This window comes from Glycine soja, chromosome 17 (assembly GCF_004193775.1).
Source record: "Glycine soja cultivar W05 chromosome 17, ASM419377v2, whole genome shotgun sequence".
Taxonomy (NCBI): Eukaryota; Viridiplantae; Streptophyta; class Magnoliopsida; order Fabales; family Fabaceae; genus Glycine; species Glycine soja.
Genome location: NC_041018.1, coordinates 1,276,593 through 1,300,405, shown reverse-complemented (window position 1 = coordinate 1,300,405; position 23,813 = coordinate 1,276,593). Strand labels below are relative to the sequence as shown.

The window sequence follows — 23,813 nt, the reverse complement described above, 5'->3', positions numbered from 1 at the left end:
TTTAACTACCAAATATGTTTATTATTCTTAATTAACTTTTTAATTTTCAAGTAATTTTTCCGACTAATATCACCATACATATCCTTAATGTCCTTAATGTTTTTAAGATCATCATACACATATCCTTAATGTTTTTAAGAGGTAGATTATCCAAGTTAAAATAGAAAGTTAGTTATCAATTATTATTGAGTTCGGCTCCTTTGTAATGTTGACTTTTTGCGGCAGTAGTAAAAATCTAAAATAAGCATGGATAACAATACATTCAGTGTTCAAAAACTAAAAGAAAAATAATCAGAATTTAATTATATAGCTACTATTTTTTAAATCAAACAGCACACATTCAATCTCAAAATTTTGCTGCACCAAAAAAAATCTAAAAAATTTGCACTTGTTACGGATAGGGTATGAACCCAATTTATATAATAATTTTCTAATTTTCTCATTCCCTCATAATGATGAAAATCTGAAATCATAAAAGTTGTCGAACGCTAAAGATTCGTTTGGAGTGGTGGTGAGTTTTTGATTTTTGGATTTTAAGTGTAATTTTTAAAATAATATATATTTGACAAAAATAAAGCTCAAATGAATTTTAAATTATTTTTGAAATATTTTTACACTCATTTTCAAAATCAAAGAAAAAAAGATTTTATCAAGTTGATTTTCACTTTTCAGTTTTGAAAAAAACACACATTTCCTATATTTGATAATGACATTTTTTTTTTGTCACTGTCATTATCATCATCATTGTCACTGCCACCATGCATTAGGGGTGGGTAAACAGGTCGCCTCATCCTACATAAGGCCCGTCCACGTAAACCCGCATTAGCAGCAGACTGGACCGGCCCGGCCCGCACTATTACACGGACCTAATAAATTAGTCCACCCTCACCTCGCGGACCCCGTGGGTTAAACGGGCTGGTCCACGGGCCTAGTTTTAAAAAAATTACAATTTCAACAAAAATGCAATATAATCAAATTAAGTTCAACACAAATGTAAATAAAATCTCAACAATTAGTCAATTATATCAATAAAATAAATAATGTCTTAACAAAAGAAAATCCAAACAATAAATCTAAAATATGGAACTTAAACATCTCCAATAATAAATGATTTTTTAATGGACTTAAACGTTGTATCACATACAGTGTATGAATGAGTCTTAAAGCTGCACTTGTAATACAATTAATGTATGCTACAAAATGTTGTTGATACATCTCTTACAATACATGTATTTTTCAATTAAAATTGAAGTTGTACTTAGTAATTTGTATGATAAAAATTTATATTAAAAGATTATACATATTATCAAGATAAAACTTTATTAGTTCTAATTTAAAAAAATAACATAGATAACACTTAAAAGTTATTCTAGTAAAGAAATTTCATCTAAGTTTTTGTCTTATATAATATGCACAGCAATGTTTGACACTTTTGGTTTTTAACTAAAAATGTATATTTGGGCTTAGTATACGGGTTTACGGGTCAACCCACGGACCAAATCCGTACAGTCCGCGAGTTAAGCGAAGCAAACCCAAAATACTGCATAACCATGGATTGTTTAAAAAATCTGTCCGTTATCCACGTGGACCACGGGCCCCGCGAGCCAGTCCATGGACTCAAGCCTGCTTACCCACCCCTATGCTCCACCGCACCACTGTTAGTGAGGGAAGCTTTCCTAAAAGGCTTTTATGGAGGCTGAATCTTTGAGATTCAATGAGGTCCTTCAATGATGATTTTCAAGCATGGAGTTGCAACGAAGGATAAAGGAAAAGAGATGAGATGAGGTGTCATCCACTAGGGAATAAGCCATGGAATGAGGAGCTTCACCACCAAGAAAGTGTCTTGGATAAGAAGCTTAGAGAGGAAGCTTCAATGGAGGAAGAGAATGAGAAAGGGGGGGCACGAAATTGAAGGAGAAAAAAAGGGAGAGAAGTTGAACTTTGAAATGTGTTTCACAAGTTTCACATTCATCAAAGTTATGACAAGTGTTACACATGTTTCTATTTATATCCTAGGTCACTAGCTAAATAAAAGTTTTCTTGAGAAATTAGAGTTTAGCTATACATACCCTTCTAATAGCTAAGCTCACTTCCTTGAGAAGCTAAAACTTAGCTACACACATCCCTCTAATAGCTAAGCTCACCTCCTTGAGATGAGAAGCTAGAGCTTAGCTACACACCCCTTTAATAATTAAGCTCATCTCATACCAAAATACATGAAAATACAAAAAAGTCCATACTACAAAGACTACTCAAAATGTCCTGAAATACAAGGATAAAATCCTATACTACTAGAATGACCAAAATACAAGATTCAAAAGAAGAAAAACCTATTCTAATATTTACAAAAACAAGTGGACATAACCTTGGTCCATGAGCTCAGAAATCTACCTTAAGGTTCATGAGAATTCTAGGGTCTTCTTCAGTAGCTCTGACCCAATCCTTTATCTAATGTCATTGAGGGGTAGGATTGCATCAGTTACTATCATCATCGTTGTCACCGTCGTAATTGGTTGCCACCACCATGACCACTAACACTGCTATCACCACCACCATCGTCAATGACATCACCATTATCACTAACATTGCTACCATCACTATCACAATTAATGTCACCACCACCCGCCACCACTTAGTTCCATCATCGTCACTGACTTTGCTATTACCACCATCATCGTTGTCATCATTAACATCATTGACATTAATTGCTACCACTACTGTCGTCGCCATCAACACTACTAATATCACCTTCGTCATTATTATCGCCACCAACATCATTGTTACCACCACCACCATTAATATCACCTCTGTCACCACCACCAATGTCATCATTATTGACTGCCACCATATTGTCATTGTCACTACTACCATCACTACTATCACCACTACCTCCATTGATATTTCTATTGTCATCATTACTACTAACATTACCACTATTACTATTGTCGTTACCACTACATATAAACACTCTTAAACTAATTTTAAAATGATATAAAATTTTCAAAATGATTTTTTTAGAAAAATGGCTCATGTCATGAGAAGTCTTTAGTCCTTGACAAGGAATGTAGCCCATTTTAATTTTTACTTCTATATGTACCATTAACACCAATAATTTTAATTAGTAAGCATTTAATATATCATTGTCCTAATGAGATTATTTGTTACTTAAATATTGAAGTGTTTTTTGCAAATATCTACTCACTTTTCATGATGTCTCTTTGCATTGGAGCACTACGCGACCTCCGGAGAGCTCAAATCTTGCCCTGCCATGACCAAGAACACTAGCTTGGATCAGCACTCTAAAATGTCTATTGCAAATAGAAGCTGCTGTTTTCTTCTTTAATGTAAGATTTCAAGTTGTTTTATTCTGGAAATTTTTTCGTGCAATATATATAAACTAGACAATTAGCTAGAAGGTCCTCAATTATTAAAAAGCTGTAATATACGGTAAAGCTTGATTAAGTTGCTAATTCTTCATAAACTGTTCTGATTAATTATAGGATATCTTTAGAAAGAATAGAAAAAATTAACTCCATCAAAAGAAATCTCAATACAATAAGATAAATTCACCATTAATAATAAGTCAGTTGCTATCTACATTTTTAGGATAATATTGAATCGCTTTCAGTCACGCACAACTTTTTTTTTTTTTTTGAATTTTCTGTTGAGAGTAATGGACGAAGAAGCTTCACTTTAATTTAGAGATTAAATGTTCTTGATAAGTTTTAATTTGTCTTTATTCTCTTAAAAAAACCACCTACATTATATTACCATCAAATTTGGGTGGGGAAGGAAGTTGTTTAAAAAAGTAGTGGCAAAAAAGAATTTCCTTTTTATTGGTGTTGAAGAGAAGAAACTTTGTGATATTGAATGGATTAGTCTGACTTGATTGCATTTTATTGATTTAAAATACATTATACTAAAGGGACTATGCAAGTTGTTAATTAAATCTAGTTCGCAATAATGTCTTTATGTTAAACCAAATTATTGTTAACTTTTTGTCAAGGGAGGATGCATACTGGAGTGGGTCTTGGTGAAAGCTCACAGGAAAATTCACACCGAGATAAGGGACAGATTCTTCATAGAAAAAAATAGGGTACGTGCAAAAAAAGAGAATAAACTTTCATAGACATAATTATAGTGAATTACACACATTTTAAATTAGAGAAATACTGTATCACTATCGGAAATTTAAAGGTTTTGGTATTGTTATTGAGAAAGTCTCCCCCTTTTTTCATTTTTTAAGACATTCGGCTCAATGACAAGAAGTTGGTTTTTGTTGATGGGGAAAACGATCGATGCAATCTTTCTTCTCTATTATATATACTGTGATGTGGTCTGTGGGAAGATGAAAATCTATTTCTTAACCGGCCCTCATTACATATATGCTTGTTTTCAGGGTCGCGTGGGTACCGTTAAGAGTGAATTGGCTGGCTCAAATTTAATGTCTGCATGCTTGCGTCAGTGGGAACAATAGAAGTGGGTGTGGTATGTGTATCGTGTTTGGTTTCACGATTTAGAGGATGCCAATTTTTACATCTTAAATATTATTTTCAGTAGTTAATAGTCATAATTTCTACATCTCAAATTTGATTCAACCATTTTCAATAGTTTTCAAACACATAAATTTCGGTTTCACCCTGATTAATAGCATTGTCATCACTAGTTCTTTGGTTTTCTGTTTTTGGATTTTGAGAAAGATGTTTTTATAAGTTTCCATTTTTTGAGTCAACTATAAAATTAATTTTTAATAAAAATTTAATCATATTTAAAACTCTCAGCTCCTCCAATCCAAGGACTAATTACTTGGTTGTTTGAAATTTCTTCTTTGACCTTTTGTTCATACATTATATGTTATCCTTAATTTTAATTACATATTACTAGTACTGCTAAAGTCACTTGCTTGAGTTTATGATATCAAATATGACATTTAGACCACTGCTTGAAGTTGGTCTTAATCAGTTTGACCGATCGTTAATTGGTCGTGAATGCAATTAATAACTTTTCATTTGTGCAACTTTGTAATTAAAAACAATTAAGGTAATTATATATGTAGTTGCATGCGTTTAAATATATAGATATGCCAGCTGATATTGACAAATTGCATGAGTCCCTTTTGCGACTTAATGGAGCACTTAAGCCTAAGGACAGAGTTAAAATTCTATTTAATTATACTCTAGTAATTAAATGATAACAAAAAAGCGACAAACACTAAAGATTGTATATTTTCTTATTACACTTGTCAGCAATTAATCTCCATTACTTGGCTTAAACAATTGACAAAAATCAACATCGTGTTGTAAAATCACAGTCTAAAGCACTCAAGTGAATTGGTCATGACAGGTCCAATCATTTGGACGAGAATAATTTACATTATCTGCGGGTACCAACTTGTTGTAAGCTTTATTCTAGAGACTGTGCCAAAGACAGGTGATAGTACTAGAGTGTTTTGCCTTACATATATATATATATATATAAACATAAAAATATTACTTGTGTCATTGTATTTATTTTTTAATTTTTAGAGAATCGTACTGTCGTTTATTTATAAATAATAATCAAAATAAAATTTAATAAATTTAAACAAACTGACACTTTTGTTAAATACTATTTGTCCACTTAATATATATATATATATATATATATATATATATATATATATATATATATATATATATATATTAACCTATATAAAAGAGTTGTTTGTTTTCTCATGACTATGATTGATGGTGGGATTTTGTGTGTTGAATCAAAAGTTGCTTTCCTGTATTTCAAATTCAATATGGTAGTCGCACTAATATAGTGAGAAGCATAAAAAGCACACTATGAATTTAACATCTCTCAAGGATTCACGAAAAACCCGATTATTGCCGTGAATATTCAAATACCCATCAATGCCAAAAACTAATCATTATTCTCTAAACTTTAACAGGGGGCGTGAAATATAAATATTACACTAGCAATCTAAGTTAGATCGATGCTTTCTTTTAAGCTGGCTGATTTACAATTTTGAACGGCTCTCTCATCATTTGCATCATTTCTACTGCTCACGTGCGCAGGGAGAGAGGCTTGTATGATTTCCATGAAAATAATGGACAGTTATTATTTACACTCTTTTTTTTATGCAATGTGAAATGAATGAATTTAACTTCAATTCTCAAAACTGAAATATTATGATACCACCCTTTTCATACAAGGCTAGGATACATAATATGAATTGTTAAATGAATGAATTTAATTTCTTAAAACTAAAAGCGTTTTATAAATACTAGGCTAAAATACAAACTTAACTAACTAACTGATTATATCAGAATACAGATACAATGTTTTACTGCTTGTAATTAATAAAACTATCGCTTCTAAAAAAAATTATAAAACTATCATTTTATTCTGGTGTGGTGTTAATAATTTTTGTTTATACAAATAATTCATTTGAACTAAAAGAAGAAAAAAAGTGATCCGGTCATGCCAAATATAGTTATATGCAATTGTGTTTGCAATGATTAATCTTGTAAATTGCATTACGCGATGTCTAGTATTTTCATTAATTCACATCTGTCCAATCAAAAAGCATTATGTTCATTTGGACTGGGAATTTTTTTTTAATTTGTATAGATGATATGTATTTTTTTTACTGAAAATAATTACATTATAATAGAATATAATTATTATAGACGATTTTTTTAAATTATTAACATAATTATATACTTGACACTTTTAACGAAAATGTATGAATCCTTCATGTTAGTACCTGCTTTACAGTCCCATTGGTTAAAATGTAAAACAATTTATTGAATTAGAATAATCTGACGTTATTTATTTGATGCATACGTTTGATGGTACTTGCGAACTTTTGATGTTTAGTTTCTTTCCGTGTGTATATATATATATATGCTAGGGTCTGGGGATCACTATATCCTCCGGGCAAAAGCAAAGTAGTGTTGAAAGGCAATCATGGGCAATCATAAAGTCAATTATATGGGATTTCATAAATCTGGTTAAATTTTAGTCGATATGATAACCACAAAGTGTCAACCCGTGCAAAAACCCATTATAAACAATTAAATATGATATAATAATGAAAGACTTTTAAGGGGGCATCAACACATTAATGTATATATTATTGAAGGTTGTTTCTTGATATTTAAGCCACTTTCTTTCGAGTTTTGATTCCTAACGACCCCACAAATTGTTCAGTGCATTCGTCCTAGCTAGAGTTCCATTTTAATTAGCAGCTGCCATATGCGTGTCTGTTTATGTTCTATATAAATTACTAATTAATATATATATTATATTAGCTACTTCAACATAGTGGCAGAACCTGGTTTAACCTTATAAAACATCACAGAACTCAGCAAGAAGAGGATATTTGTGCTTGAAAACCATTTCCGGGTGCCAGAATGAGCAGATTCCGGAGTCTATTGCCTAGTTGTCCGGTTTTATGCTGCTATATATTAATGTATACATATTGCAATGCTATATATGTATATAATCTTGCTTGACTATGACTAATAATTTAAACGAATCTTCCGGTGTTCGATGTGTTTATTTAATATACATGTCGCTGTCAACGCCTTGATCATGTATTAATGAATTGGTGTTATTGTCTTATTGATATAAATTTGTTAGAATATGGTTGAATCATGAATGGCTTTATGCAGATGATGAAGCTTGACGAAGTGGTGCTGGTGCGGTATCAGCCACAATTTTTTTCTTCCAAGAGTTAAGAATGTGATGTTTATTTTGAAGCCAAATAGAGGCTTAATTGCAGGTTGTGGTGAGCCAAGTGACACATAATGGCATCATTATTGTTCCTTAATATATATGCTTCCTCCCTTAATCGATGTCTGATATGTTTTAGTGACGATTAAATCTAAACACATATAGACACTTAAACAAAGGACACTGTAATTAAATTAAATGGTATTTAGTCTTTCATTTCGGAGCAAAAAGTCTACCTTTTTAATGAATTTAAGTACTTAAAAAAATTAGTCTTTAGATAATGGGTTAAAAAATATTATACATTTATCAAATGAATTTTGTTCTGAGTAATATCCATAAAAAAAATCAGCGAGTATATTTCAGAAAAAAAAATAAAAAATCAGCGAGCATAAGTATTATTCATAACAAAAAAAATTGGTATGAGTTGAAGCTAGTATGATATCCAACCCTTATGCCTGTTGTATTTTAAATTAAAATTTGAAAATTTTAAACGTCTTTTATAATTGAGTTATATAAATTATTTGCTATACTTTTTAATTTGGAATTGAAATATTTGTTAATTATAAAAGATCTTTGAAGATGTAACGAACTCTACAGGTGAAATAAATAAATACAATTTTTTAACTCTATTATAATTAAAAACATTATAATACCACTTATCTTCGATTTCGTGCTAAAACTTTTACATTTCAGCAGCATTATAACTTTTGTGCGCAAATTAAGTAAAATTTGTCAAAAAAATAAAAAAAATTTGAGGTTTGTGCGCAAATTAAGTTGCAAATTCCAATATTATAATGTAACTTTTGAGGATATAGTTGCAACTTGCAACGGACTCTTAAAGACCAGTTTGCATTCATTTGCATTTTAATGGTTGGGTATACCTGATTGGACAAATAGACTTTATTTTTAGTTTTTTGCATTAAGTTTTTTTTTTAAGTATTTTATTGTCTCGCCCAACCCACCACCAGTTAAACAGGTTAGCTTATGAACTAAAGAAACAAGAAAAAATGAAAATAAAATATAAAATTAATGATAAATTAGGAAAATATACTTTTATACTGTAAATTAGAATATTTGACTCGGAAAACAAAGTTTTCACTCTTCTCACTCTTTTAATCAAACATTTGTAGTAATATTTTTTCTTTTCTCTTTGTTTGGATGTTGATTTTGTATATTACTCGCACAACTAGCCAAAATATTCTTTCTCTTAATCGATATTATATTAAACTGCCACTTTTTTTTATCATATATTTTTTTTCTTAATTGTTTATCCTTTCAATCCATCATATTTTTATTTATGTCTCTAAGTTAAATTTTAATAGTATTTTTAGAAAATGGACAATAATTAAGAATGACTATTTATCACAATTTAATTATTTATTATAAATATAAAATTAATATATCTATTCAATTCATAAATATTTAATTATTGTGAATTTAATTATAGTATCATTAATATATTGAAAAATATTTATATTTTATAAATTTTAATTATATAAAAATAAATATTTATCATGTTCAATACACAGGATAAAATACTAACTAAATAAAAAGATGAAAAAAATTGTGATTTTTTATCTCCTTTTTGTAATTTGTTAGTGATTGGTTAAATTTAATTATATGATAACTAAATTAATAAAGTACAAACCAAATAATAAAAAGAATCAATAACTAAAATAAAACATCAATAAAGAAGAGCACATATATGATATATAATCGTGGATTAACTATCACAAAGGAGTAATCTTGAGTTTAAATTTTAAGTATCCTACATTGAATATTTAATATGAAAGTTTTATCCCACATTACACATAGTAATTTTACTAGTTTGAATATAGTTATCTTCTATAGAAAATACTTAGGATCTATATCGAAAATAAGAGGGAGATAATGATTACATTACCATTTATCAATAACTCACCAAATATTTTTAGCAAATCAAATCAAATGTTAAAAGTCTCACCAAAATACTACCAAACATTCTCAACTAAATAGAATGACTAAATATGAAAGTCTTATATAATGTCTTAACTTTCAAGTATAAATTTTAAATGCACATTCATCAAACAATTCTCAATTTCCATTTTTCTTTCAAATTATAGTGTTCTGCGGGCCAGCCCGTTAAAATCACAAACCAAACTTGCCGGTTATGCAAAATTGGCTGAAAAAGCACAGCTTTAAACGAACCACTTTATACAAGAATCATGAACTAATCGTGAGGTCTCATCTATGATTCACAATTCATATACCTGACTGTAAAGACAAACAATTCACATCATATTACCATCTAATTCACCCTTCAAAAAAATTACCATCTAATTCATTTGTCCTATATTTTAACCAATTGTGCATCACAATTGCTTATGCGAAACTTATACAAGCTAATATACATGACAAACTATCAACTACCCAAATACATTTATTGAGGCTTTTCTAGTTTCTTATTAAAAATAAATTCCCCTTCCATATCTCTCATATATATTTACTATGTACCTTTCAGTAGTGTATCACATAATTAATTACCTCTGTATAATAATTTTAATTTATATTTTAAGTAGTTATTTGATTAAAAAGGTTTTAAGTTTCTTCATTTTTTTCAATTAACACTCAATTTTCTTCCATCAAATTTGAATACAATAGGATATTTGTAAGTTATTATAAAAATATTTATTATTTTAAAGTTTTAAATTTAAAATAAAATTTTTGAAAACCTTTATTTTATATTTTTAAATATTTTTAAAATATATTTTTATGTATCGATTTATTTTTTTCCACTTATATTTACAAATATTTATGCAACGTATGAGATATTTGCCAGTGTTAGTTACAACATATGTATTTTTTTTGGTGCAGTACAACATATGTCTAATCGTAAATAAAATAGAAAAGTATATGTATGGGTAACGATATTCAAATAAAGAATTCGGGTCAAACCCAATTATTTCCACCTTGAATATTTGCATTCTATGAACCACAAACATTCTTCAAATCTCCAAAATCTTCGAATTCATACTCTCCACCATCTTTCAAATCACAATCAGAATGATCATACAAATCTTCAAATCAATTCTTCGTGCTTATATTACCCTTATAACTTATAAGTAACATATTGACTTTTATATCAAAAAGTCTTTCAACATACATTTGCACTCTGTACAAAAAAAAAACACATTTGTATTGCACCGCCACCATAATGAGACATATGCCACCCGACCTACACTAGGGTAGACTGTATATTGACCAGAGATCCCACTCAGGACTCACGAGAGTGTATAATCGCAAAACTCCCTATACCTCTTGTTCATGAATACATACATTATCCCTTGTCACATGTGTGCTCAAATAAGTCAATAGTGATTGCGGGAGACATGTCAAATTATCAATCACATATAAATTCAAATTTAACTTGATTCAATCGAACATACCTACACATCATTGGATTAAATGCTATTGATTTCACTGTGACCTACATTATATATCATATAACTTTTTAATAGAAAAAAGATGCAAATTAAACATTCTCACTTCAACTTTGACATGAATAAAGTTGCAAGTCTTTCTGATATACTACTATGAAAAAAGTTGTTAACCTTCTGTCAATGCAGCTTCTGAGGATAAAGTTGTAAACCCTCAGCAGCATCAGCAACGTAACTTATAATTTCATCTTCCTCATTCTGTTATACTTCGAATAATTCTCTCCATACTTTCCTTTTATCTCTGGGTATTTCAGTTAATCTTTCAAAATATTGAGATATTTCATTTAAAAGACAACATCTTTAACATATTTTTCAAACTACACTACCTTAAATAACTCTCTAATACAATATTATAAATCTATAACTGAAAATTGCTTGACAAACATCTGACCTCTATGGATAGTGGAGATGGAGATTTCCCTATGATAAAGAAACTATCTGGCTGTGGTACTCTGTTTTGAATTATAGATATGGTGACTTGTCTTCATTTAGGAGCTAGCATAGAGAGGTGGTTAAGAATTCATATTGTTTGTGGAGCAATATGTGCTCTAATGATTATGATTCCTCTATGCATTCCCAACAGTTCTCTAAAGGAACATATAAGAAAAAAAGGAATGGGTCAAGCACGTTGTTTTGGCATATGTGGATATGCAATTTGGGTTTTAAAGGAAAAAGGCTCGTTAAAAAAAAACTTAAATTCCTATAATTTTTTTTTTTGTTTTAGTCTTTAAAAAAATGTTTATTTTATTTTTTGTCTTTAAAGTGTTTTAGATAAAAAAATTATTGTTCAAAATATTTATCCAAAGAAAAACAAAAAGGAAAGAAAAATAAGTAATTAATATGATTACACATATAACATGATAAGATGATAGAGAGAGAAAATAAGGGGTATCAATAAAGTATCTTTAGTATTTAGATTTTATATGGTCAAAAATTAAAACTCTAGTTTAAAAGAGCTGTACCCCTGGTTGCCCTCGCTGTCTAAAGATAAATCTGTGACTTTATTCAGAAATGGGTTGATGAAATGGAGAAGGTTTTTTTTTTTTTTTTTTCCTTGGGAGGAAGATAATTGGTTGCTGAACTTGGTACTTGGTAGGGATGGCTAATATGGGTCTGAAAAACTATCTTCTACAACTTATTTGGTCAAATCAACGTATAGTTTCTTTTATTGGACAAGTTACAACTGGTGGGATTGTTTTACCTGCATTTCCTATTTTCAAATTTTTTTAGAAGTGTGTTATCTTTTCTCTTAGTAGATTGCTTTGGACTTCTTACCAATTAGGATTTAGGAGTAACCTGTTGCACAAAAGGATGATATATAAGCATTTGGTCAGCCTTTTGTACCTTTTTTTCTCTTCATTTTTGGGGCATTGCTACTGAAACTACATTCATTATTTTTTGTATGCTTTGTTTTTAAATGTAATATTCGTATGTGTCAGGAGTTTATCTGGATACGAGAAAAATACCATTAAATATTTTTTTCCCGTATACAATTTAAATATATAAAAAAAATCTGTAAAAAGGGTTTTATTAATGTATAATTTTTATAGATAATATTTTTAAGGAGATGTACATTTTTTTTTAATATTAACTATAGTAATTATCAATTTTTTAGTGAAGTTGTGACTGAAAAAATGAAATATATCAATTTTTGTAGTTTATTGAAGTAAATTAGTAAACACTTCAATATAAATTACATTTTTAATGTAGTACTTAGCATGTTTCATCAATTCTGTAAATTATATTTTTAATGTAGTACTAGAATACAATATATAAATAATTGTACGTGATAAAATGGAGATAATTAATGTGATTGGTTTTGTCTATCTCACTTTAAACTAATTTAGTACTATTTTGTTAATCTTCCAATTATGTCAGTAATTGAGTATTTTTGTTAAGAAGTCATTTATATAAAAGTGATCAATGCTCTTCCTCTTTAATATTTTTATTTTACATTTTTAGATTTGCATATGTACACTTCAACTAATTGGCTTAATTAAATATTATTTTACTATTTTTGCACATATTAAAATATTTTTTTATAATTCTAGCATTTTTCTATAAGAAAAAGGGTTATATATAGACATTAAACTCTTTTTGTATTGTATATTGATGTATCAAATAATTTACTCTACGATAATAATGTGAATAGCTTTTAATATATATATATATATATATATATATATATATATATATATATATATATATATATATATATATATATATATATATCTTTAAATATACTCAATTTCTTTGTTAAATAATGAGAAAATTTTATCAATTATGTTTCAGTTTACTAAATAGGCACGTGTTTATTTAAGCTAGGCCAAACTCATCCTCTAACACTAGTACTTGACGTGGTCCTATATACACTGTCCATGAGGAAGGATTGCCAAGTAGGGTTGGTACATTTGGTCAATTTTTCATTTACACTAATTAATTTTACATGTTAAGTTTGATTATAGATTTTATCTGTTAAAAAGTAAGGCGTAAATTTTAACATAATTTATCACATATTAGTGGTATTTTCCGACCTCTTATAAGAGGACTATCTTTCCTTGATCTAAACTTTTGTATCATTTAAAAAAAGGGAAATGATCAATCCTTTCAATCTTTCCTGTAAAAGATACAGTAATCTTGTACGGATATTTTCATGTATCATATATTGATACCTATTATTTTCTATCTTTTTTCTTTTATCATATCACTTATTATACTTACATTTTTTATTTCTTCTTTTTTTCTCTAGTTAGGTGTTATTAGTATCCACTACTCGATCTTTTTCCTAAAGAATGCAAGCAAAGCATAAAAATTTTGTTTTACCCCATATAGACATTACACACTGAAATGAGGTAGGTCTCTTTGTCTGTTATTAGTGTTTTCTTAAATCGACTATGACCATAGAGAGGAATTTAATAAGACGAATTGGGTTTGCGGTCCACGAGCATTGGTGTACCTTGTATAGCATACTTTGACCAACTTATAAATAATGCATGATATCGTTTTTAAGGGAGCGACGGAAGTACCTTCCACCACCAACTCTAGAGTGACAACCTTTTCTTTTGAACTTTATTCCCTTGTATATCAATAGACCACGACCCATAAAATTAAAGTTCAATGTTAACGAGGATAATCATACTGATATAACCGTACGTACGTCAAGACATTCCTAAGTGCCCATCAAATCAGCAACATAGTAGGGCATTTGATGTTTGGAAGCTTCTGTTGTTACAAAACCTGTAAGTAAGTAGGGCATGGGATTAGCTTAATTTAAGCTTCATCATTATCTGTGTTTGAGAAAGACTTGTCCCCAACTCACTTTCCACAATTAAATTTCATGGTCAAGAAGTTTTGGACAGAGCTTCAACTGCAAATGTGACTAATATTTGAGACTAATTAACTTCAAAAAATAATAACTGCTAAATATGTTTGCTAATATGTACATGCAGGGGTCACGATCTCCAAGCATTGGTTGCATCGTGCATGGCTCTATGTTTGTATCATGTATCAGTGTGGCACTTCTTGTGGCAAACACTTTCCTTAATTAATCAAAAGTTTTTTCTTACTGTGCAAATGTTTGCAATTGTATTCGGTGTCACCAAAAAAAGTATACAGCTAACATTACTTTCTTTGAATGGTGGATATCCGTCGCTAATTCATTGCATTCCCAAAACTAGTTTTTGGAATTTATATATTTTAGAAAGTGTGGTAAGACTCGACAGGATAAAATTAGAAACGAAGCTATTAAAGAGAGGGTTGGAGTAGCGCCTATTGTAGAGAAGATGGTGGAAAATAGACTTAGGTGGTTTGGCATGTAGACAGAAGACCGGTAGACTCTGTAGTGAGAAGAGTAGACCAGATGGAGAGAAGACAAACAATTCGAGGCAGAGGAAGACCCAAAAAGACTATAAGAGAGGTTATCAAAAAGGATCTCGAAATTAATGGTTTGGATAGAAGTATGGTACTTGATAGATCATTATGGCGGAAGTTGATCCATGTAGCCGACCCCACCTAGTGGGATAAGGCGTTGTTGTTGTTGTATATATTTTAGAAAGTAGTTTTCAGAATGCATAAAATTATTTTCTGAAAATTATTTTTCGAAAGACACCAAAATGTATTCCAAAAACTGGTTTTCAGAATCTAATAAATATGTAAAATACGAAAAAACAACAATCGAAACTAATCGATGGAGACAACAAGGGGGATGCTTTGAAGCTAGCGAATGGATAGGGAAAAGGAACGAAGATGGGAGAAAATAAACACACCGGAGTTAGTGAGAGAGAGAGAAAGGAGAGGGGGTGCAAACAACGGGAAAAGGTAGTAATGAGAGTATATATGGAATATGAAAAACTAAAATGAAAAGGAAGGGTATTGAGAGAAAAAAAAATGCAAATAGAATATCCCCTGCTCCCTGTAAAATTTGGGCTTGAAAAATTAAAATATCATATTGGGAGCAACTATTTTCACTACCCAATTTGCTATTTAGACTACAGACTTCTACAAAATTTCTATTTTGCCTACTCACCAAATCCCTACACCCCCTCCCTTTATCCTTAAGTCCAAAACTGCCGCCCCACCCCACCCCAGATCTAGAACCGCCATGCCACCCCTTTCCCTGTTGTGCCAACCCTCTAGATCGTGCACCCTCCCTAATTTTTTTTTTTTTTTTTTTTGCAGTTGAATTCCAAAAACCATCATCATCGATCCGTGCCGCTCTACATCATTAAGAGCCCAACAACAATGCACCACGCAACCCTGGTCAAGATTCATGTTGTTATTGTTGTTGTTGTTAGTGTTGTTGTGGTTATGGTGATGCCAAGGTAAGAGATGATGCAGGATTTGGTGGTCGTGGTAGGTTTGAAGAGGGTGTAAAGGTTTTTTTTAATGAGGTTCGTGGTGGGTTTGGAGGGTGGGTGTTGCATTGCTTCAACGGAATCTTGGACCCATATGTATCATTTTAAATGGAATTATATTCTCATTTAGTAAATATGGAAAAAATGAAACAACGGGAATTTATTTTTATTGTGTAAAAGAGAGTGCAAAAAACGGACACAACAAAAAATGATTTTGTTAACAAAATACACAACCAAATCATGTTTTTTTGTGAATTTTTTTCATCCCTTCCTAGTTCTTACACAATGAAAACAATTTTATTGTGTTATGCCAACGAAAACATATTTCCAAGAAAAGGACATTTTTGGAAAAAAATATTTAAAGCAAAGGTTGGTAGTGATAATATCAAATCCGGCGGACCAATAGTTGCTCCGTTTCATAAATTCGATTTAACGGCCCACATCCTCGAGGTTGGTGGCAGCCCAATATAACCCATAAATTTATTTATAATTTTTCAATAAGACAGTTCAACTACCGTGGAAAAGTAGCCGGTAGCATTTTCAGCGAGATTTAGCTGTATGCGCGTGAAAAGCACGCAGGAAGGAGCCCGTGACGGTTCTGATCAATCGCTGTGCAGTGGTAACCTGCTTTGTGATGTGGTGGAAGGATCTTCTTCCGTCTTGGTTCTCGAATCCCGAGCCTTACACTGCTGCTTGGACCACCATCACCTCAGCATGGCTATAACTATAATCTAGACAAGGCAATGAATCCTTCTCTCACTTCTTCCTCAACCTTGTCGTCGTCTTCTTCGTCCTGGTTCTCCGGAATCGTTCGAGTTGGCCGTTCCAACAGTGTCAAAATGTCCAATAACTCCGCTGCTGCACCCTCCTCCGACACTGCCGGCCCCGTCGTCCGCAAAAATCAGTTCCGAGGTGTTCTTTTCAAGTACGGTCCCAATCCTATTCAGGTCCGTTACCTTATTACTTTTTTTTTTATATAAAAAATAATTAAATCTGATTTAATCGTGGATGATTTTGATTTTAAATCAGTAAAATATTGCACCTACTCTTCTACATTGGCTTCGGCCTTCGAGATCTCTGATTTTTCAAACAAACCAAAAAAATAAGTAGCAATTATTCAGTTAGTGTGCTGTGTAAGCGTTAATGTCTTCATGCTTTTTCCTCTATTGTGTTATTTCTTTTGTGATTCTGGTTCCTGAGATGCCATGGTTCTCTTTACTTTTCAATTCCTCCTTTTTTCTGATTTTTGTGTAGTGGCTTCTGATAGATTTTTATTTTTATTTGCAGGTTGCATTTAAGACTGGTGATTTCAAGCGGCAAGTCATTTTTATTGGTGGATTGACCGATGGTTTTCTAGCTACTCCGTACGTTTCATACTCGACAATTTCCTCCAATCATTAATCTGGATGACAATGAGTTTAGAACTTCTGACTATTTCATTGATAATTTCTTTAATTATATATATATATATATATATATATATATATATATATATATATATATATATATATATATATATATATATATATATATATATATATATGCCATAGATGCGTATAGGAGTAGCAGTGAACTTTTCAAGCCTATGAGCTCTTAGTATAAAAAGAAGAAGAAAAATTGTGGAAACCCTTCAAAAACATTTTCAAGCATGTGAATATGTAGTTATAAAATTTAAAAACATATTATGCTTCCTAATAGTATTAGAAGAAATACGAAATTACTCACTCCAATACATTTGGTGCATGGTTGGTGTCATAGAATATTACAAGCTTTTGAGTAGAATTGGTCGGAAAAGAATTCTTATCTATGCTGGAATATATGATTGGGGCCTGCTTCCCAGCCATCCAATGCATTCAAGTTATTTCATTTGATTGCTCTTTCATTCTCAATTTTTGTTTGCTTTTCTTTGGAAGCAGAACACTATGTGGTCTTCTCATATCTAATGTCTTTAAAACCAAATTATTCTCTTCTTAGGGTTGAAAGATAATATCTAATGTACTTTTGTGTTCAATGATTGTCTTGGCTTTCTTTGCTTAAAACCCTACCTAGGATTTCTAAGTATTTGATGATTGACATGATTGAGTTAAGGGTGTGTTTGGACAATAAGCTTCTATAAAATGAAAGCTTATTCATAAGATTGGATGTGAAACTTACTCAAATTAGCTAAAGAGAACTTATAGGAAGGTCATAAGCCACTTTCATGAGATCAAATGTGCTTTTTCAGTTGCCCCCTAAATATAATGGATAAAATTGTATAATAAATTAAATTCAGGTTTTAAGGCATGCAAAGTAAGTGCTTGCAAAACATCTTATTTATTATTACCCTTTTGCCATTTCTAAGTTAGTTTCCTCTCACTATAGTAACTTCAGAAATAGCAATTTGCTAATAGCTACCCACAAGTTAATTACTTTATAGAAGTTGGGATTGTTATAAGTTAGTTTAATAATAGAAAATTTATACTGGTTCTTGTATATTTTTTAAGCTCCACCTCTAGATGTAAACCTTTAGAATAGTTTCTATCTAACATGCTTTTTCTTCATCTTCTTGTAGATACTTGGAACCTCTGGCAATTGCTCTGGACCATGAGAATTGGTCGTTAGTTCAATTCCTTATGTCATCTTCATACAGTGGATATGGCACCTCCAGCTTGCAACAAGTAATCAATTAAATTTTAACTCTCAGTGATGCTGTGCTGTTCCAGGTTGCTGTGAAGTGTTATATCACATTCTACTGAACATATTTATGCTTATTAATTTTACATGATGAACTCAAAATTCTGGATTTACTTTATATAACTTGTAAATATTAAGACTAAGCCACCATATAATTCCACTAACACACAAGACAAGAAATTGTTTTAATTTAGCAGTCATTCAAATGCCTTTTTCTTTGATATAGTGAGCTTAGTGTTTGCAAAAGCATCTCCTTACAGTGAGCAATATAAATCAAATGTTGATCTTGGTGCTTAGTGCCAAACTGCCCATCTTAGGTTTCTTGTGGCAGAGAATTCTGTTGTTTGTTTAATAAACCAAAAGAATAAAGGACAACATCATGGACTTTCTCATCAGGTATTTAGAAGTAATTATTCTACTGTTAAATTAGTGTGACCTTTGGCATTACCTCAACCGACAATGTCTTCAGAATCTAGTAGTTTTGTTAAATATGGTAAACTAAGCATCCTAATTCCTAGGAGTCTGGGATCATTAAATTAGTGACTACAACCTCAAGCAACATATATTTGAAATGTATGTGCTACCTCAAAATTTTGGCCATTCTCTCGATTTAATGTGTTAAAATAATATTATATGTTCATTCTTATGTTTTACTGAAAGGTGCAATGTTAATATTTCTAGCTGATTGATAAGCTTAGTTATCTTGATTCTTAAGTTTGCAATTGCTTGTTGAATTCACATTGAAGGATGCTAAGGAGCTGGATCAGCTGATTAATTATTTAATTAACAAAGAAGACTCTGAAGGTGTGGCATTACTTGGGCATAGTACTGGCTGTCAGGTTATATGTTACTTCATTTAAGTCCTAACTATACTTTACTTCCACTTCTCTTCTTGCTACTGTCATTTGTTGTGACAGTTAAATAAGCTTTTCTCTTTTTGGACATTGTAGGATATTGTGCATTACATGCGCACAAATTTTGCTTGCTCCCGAGCTGTTCGTGCTGCCATCTTTCAGGTACACATTGATAGTGGATCAATTATGAGCTTCCTACTTCAGAAAATTTCTTTCATCTGCATGTCTTAATGCATTATAATTATGCCACTTAATTAAACAGCCTTTTACAAAATTAGGGGTCTTATTCTTCTAATAGTCCTGTTTTCGCGTGAGACTGACCCAATTCACCTGATTTAAGTTTCCATCTTAACATGCATAAGGCTGTAAGGATCTTTTAAATAATCATAATGTTAAAAACTATCTCCAAAGCTGGTAAACTAGTCAACATGCTCGAACCATGCTGTGGGTTTGAGGTTAAACTGGTGCAAGCTTTATTTTGTCTCCTTTACTTGAGTAAAGTGAAGTTGAGTGCGTTAGGTGGGGGTCAACAACTTAACAAATGGTTTGTAGTGATTAAGTGGATTTCATGTATTATAGTACCTCCAACTCCTACATGCTTTGAGAAGTTCACCAAGGCAATTTCAAATACAGAGTAGGAAAATACCATTATTTTTGTTAAACATAAAATATGCAATGTTTAAATATATTGATATTTGATATCATTATAGTGAAAGTGTAAGATATATTTTTAATAACTATATTTTATTAATTACACATTGATAAGTTTTAACAATTCTGTTGTTTTAATTTATTATTTTAATTGAACGATTCAATTGTTATGATAACCTTGTGGAATTTCTAATATCTATATGAAGACTAATGATATTGAGATAAAAAGTTGATTTGACCATGGTTATACCACTATACTGAGAATTAGTTCCATCGTCAATGTAATGACCACTCCGGTTTCCAGAAGCTTGTATTTAAGTGGTTCATTTGTTGTCATTAACTCACATATCACAGTTTTATGTGGCCTGTATGATTTTAAATTTTGAAGTCTAAGGATTGAAATGTTGGATTTTGGTGTTATCCAAGCCTAAAAAAAAGTGGACGTTTGTTTGATCAATATAATGTCATGCTATCCCATCTGTTCTTTTACTGAGTGCTTAATTTTCTATGTCTATTTAATTGTTCAGGCTCCAGTCAGTGATCGGGAATATCAAGCTACACTCCCTCATACAGCTTCTATGATTGACTTGGCTGCTAAGATGATAAGTGAAGGCCGAGGTCTAGAGTTAATGCCAAGGGAAGCAGATCCTAGTGCCCCAATAACTGCCTATAGGTGAGTGTACAGAAATATTGTATACTGAGACAAGCCTGGATATCAATCAATAGGGTCAGACTCAGATGTACGATTAGCATCGATTCTGATGATGCATTGTTTGGAAACTAGGATGTTATTTACTTGTTCAATTGTAACATAATCTTCTTTTGCTCTTCAATTATCACTTATCAGTCCAAAGTGGTTGGTATAAAGTGAGTAATTCTTAGATTAGCATGGTCTACCACACAATCTTTTTAGTATTTTAATCATTATTTGAAATGTGCAAAGAAATGGCCCTCACAACCTTACACATGTCAATAAATTATTTGAATTCCTATGGTAGAGCATGGTTACCAAATAATTATTTGTTAGTATAAGCATTTCATTTTTTAAAATGCCTCTTATTTCTTTATTCACGTTTCACGATACTATGAATTATATGATATTCTGATAGGAACTGAATTTACTATGGAATTAATAGGGAAAATTCCATTGAACAGTGCTCTGGATTCAAAAGGAAAATGCAATTGAGAGCTGAGAATAAAGAAATCAGAGGAGATAAACTCCACGACCCTGTGGCAGGAGGCACCCAAAACTGCCAAATTGATTTCCTACCTCTCATTTCCTCCCTAGTCCCTTGAATCCCCCCACTCAACCTCTAACTTTACCCCAATGCTTTCATCACTTCTTACCATGTATTCATGTTTGTTACAACATATGTAAATCCCTTTTTGCCCTTACCAATGTTTGAGTTTCTACATAATTCCTAGTTTACTTTTTTTAGTTGATCCCTTCAAAGAATGGTGTTGTGTGCATATTTGTCAGCAACCCAGAAACAGAGAAAGATAAATAATACTTTTGTACTGTATATTGAATTGAATTACAAAGAACAGGAGACAAAGTTCCCTTCCGTGGGTTTCTCTTTTCTACAGAGCTGATGCAGTTCCCTAATGATAACAAGTCAGAATGCCTACTTCTTCTACCCTTCTATTTAAAGCTAATTTCATGCCCTAAAACTTTAACCACCTAACTATACTAACTTTTGGCCGTATCAATGTCAATTGCAAAAAGCCACAAGTTTTGCTCGACACAGATTCTCCTCTACTGCTGTTTTAATGACAGGTTTCCAAATAAGTTAGTGCTATTAGTAAAAGGTTTCAAGTTGTCTGATATTGATTTTGAGCTAGGCTATATCAGATGTCAAATAGACAACTTGTCACCTACTAAGTAATATCTGTTTTCAAAGACATTATTTACTTTTTCATTCCTCTTCCATCCTTAATTACCTTTCTCTCCTTAATGTATTGTAGCAATACCACTTGCATGACATGTTGATGGATGAGAAATATTTACTGTTTGCAAAAGTTGATATTGATTATACTGCAAAAAGGTGTTTGTTTGGTGTCTTGTGCTATTGTTCCCTTCCTAAAGAGCAATTAATTTTTCAGGTATCACTCCCTTTGTTCATATAATGGCGATGATGACATGTTCAGTTCTGACCTGAGTGATGACCAGTTGAAGATGAGACTTGGGCATATGTCTAGCACACATTGTCAGGTGATCATTGATAAGTATTTTAATTATAATTTAAAATTTAAAGTAAAAATAATTTCCTTTTTCTCAATCAGTTTTTTTCTGAAGATAAAAACTACCGATATCTTTTTATTCCTATCTTTTAGCAATTCTGTTTGACTGAGTCTTTGGTTTTTCTATTCGTTGGAAGCATCTTTACACATTGAAGATTTTTATTCCGTTACTCACGGTTCTGTTCTGGTGCTGTATGTTGAGTTCCTTCTTTTGGCTATATATTTCTCACCATTGAGCAATAAAAACACAACACAAAAAGTAGTAAAACAGTACCCATTTTTGTCTATTCAACATAATTAAACATAATTTTTGTTCTCTTTTTCTATACAGTTTTTGGGCTCAATAAAACATTGGCTGATGTTGAGAATTGACACACACACAGATATTGAGAGTAACATAGGAAGAAATTTGTAGATTGAATCTCATTTACACTGAATACTGAGATGCCTATTTATAGAAAAATATTTTGTTCATTGAATCTCATTTACCTGCTATTTCTTACTGTAAAATATAAGTTCTACCACTTAATAAGGTAAATGTTATTCTGTTAAGAGACAAAGACAGAAGATCTGAGATATACCGATTATTCTTAAAAGGAAAAAAAATGGAGGAGGAAATTTGTCATCATGGTATGCCTTGGTCTTTTTTGGCAGGTTATATTTTCAATGGCTGACGAATATGTGCCAGATTATGTTGATAAGAAAGCTCTAGTTGAGCGGTAAAACCTATACTCCTATCTGGTGTCAGTTTTTGGTTATGCAAACAATTGAGATATGTGATTACTGTTTTTATGGTCGTGGGGTACATTTTGAATACATGCAGGTTATGCAGAGCGATGGGAGGAGCAGAGAAAGTAGAGATTGAATATGGAAATCATTCCCTCTCTAACAGAGTTGAAGAAGCTGTTGATGCTATTATTGACTTCTTAAAAAGAGAGGGACCCAAGGGATGGGACGATCCATGGAGTTAATGTAGGTGTCTATCAATTTTCAATGCCTTCTTTTGTTGTTATGATAGTTTTTATTCCATTTTGTCAATCTTTCATTTTTCTCCCATATATAATTTTTTGGGGTGGAGGGGTTTGAATTTCTTGTGGTTGTTATTTGCAACCATAGTTTTTGTTGATATATCAGATGTTAATATTTTTTGTCTTGAGAAAAATATTGCATTGCTGTTTTCCCTGGCAGATAGGATAGGATCTGTCAGCATTTGCTGAGGCTGTGTGATGTTGACAGTAGCAAGCTTTTTTCCTGCAGAAATGATTTCCCAACTACGAGATCGGCATAAAATTAATTAATTCATTGTGAAAAATAAAGGAATCAGTATCGCGGTGATATGTACA

General features: G+C 31.3%; 1 protein-coding gene across 2 annotated transcripts; it reads left to right on the top strand.

The window, feature by feature from the left end:
- Positions 1–16,561: 16,561 nt before the first annotated feature.
- Positions 16,562–23,813, top strand: LOC114391784 (UPF0613 protein PB24D3.06c-like). 2 transcript variants are annotated; one of them, XM_028352739.1, is made up of 9 exons: positions 16,565–16,998; positions 17,339–17,415; positions 18,603–18,708; positions 19,471–19,563; positions 19,675–19,740; positions 20,757–20,902; positions 22,333–22,441; positions 23,125–23,189; positions 23,294–23,813. In XM_028352739.1, the coding sequence occupies exons 1-9, from the start codon at positions 16,795–16,797 to the stop codon at positions 23,439–23,441; spliced, it is 1,014 nt and encodes a 337-aa protein (XP_028208540.1). In that variant the 5' UTR covers positions 16,565–16,794; the 3' UTR covers positions 23,442–23,813. The 2 variants fall into 2 exon arrangements, with proteins under 2 accessions (XP_028208541.1, XP_028208540.1); XM_028352740.1 differs by lacking the exons at positions 22,333–22,441; positions 23,125–23,189; positions 23,294–23,813 and adding an exon at positions 21,366–22,319 and having other exon boundaries at positions 16,562–16,998.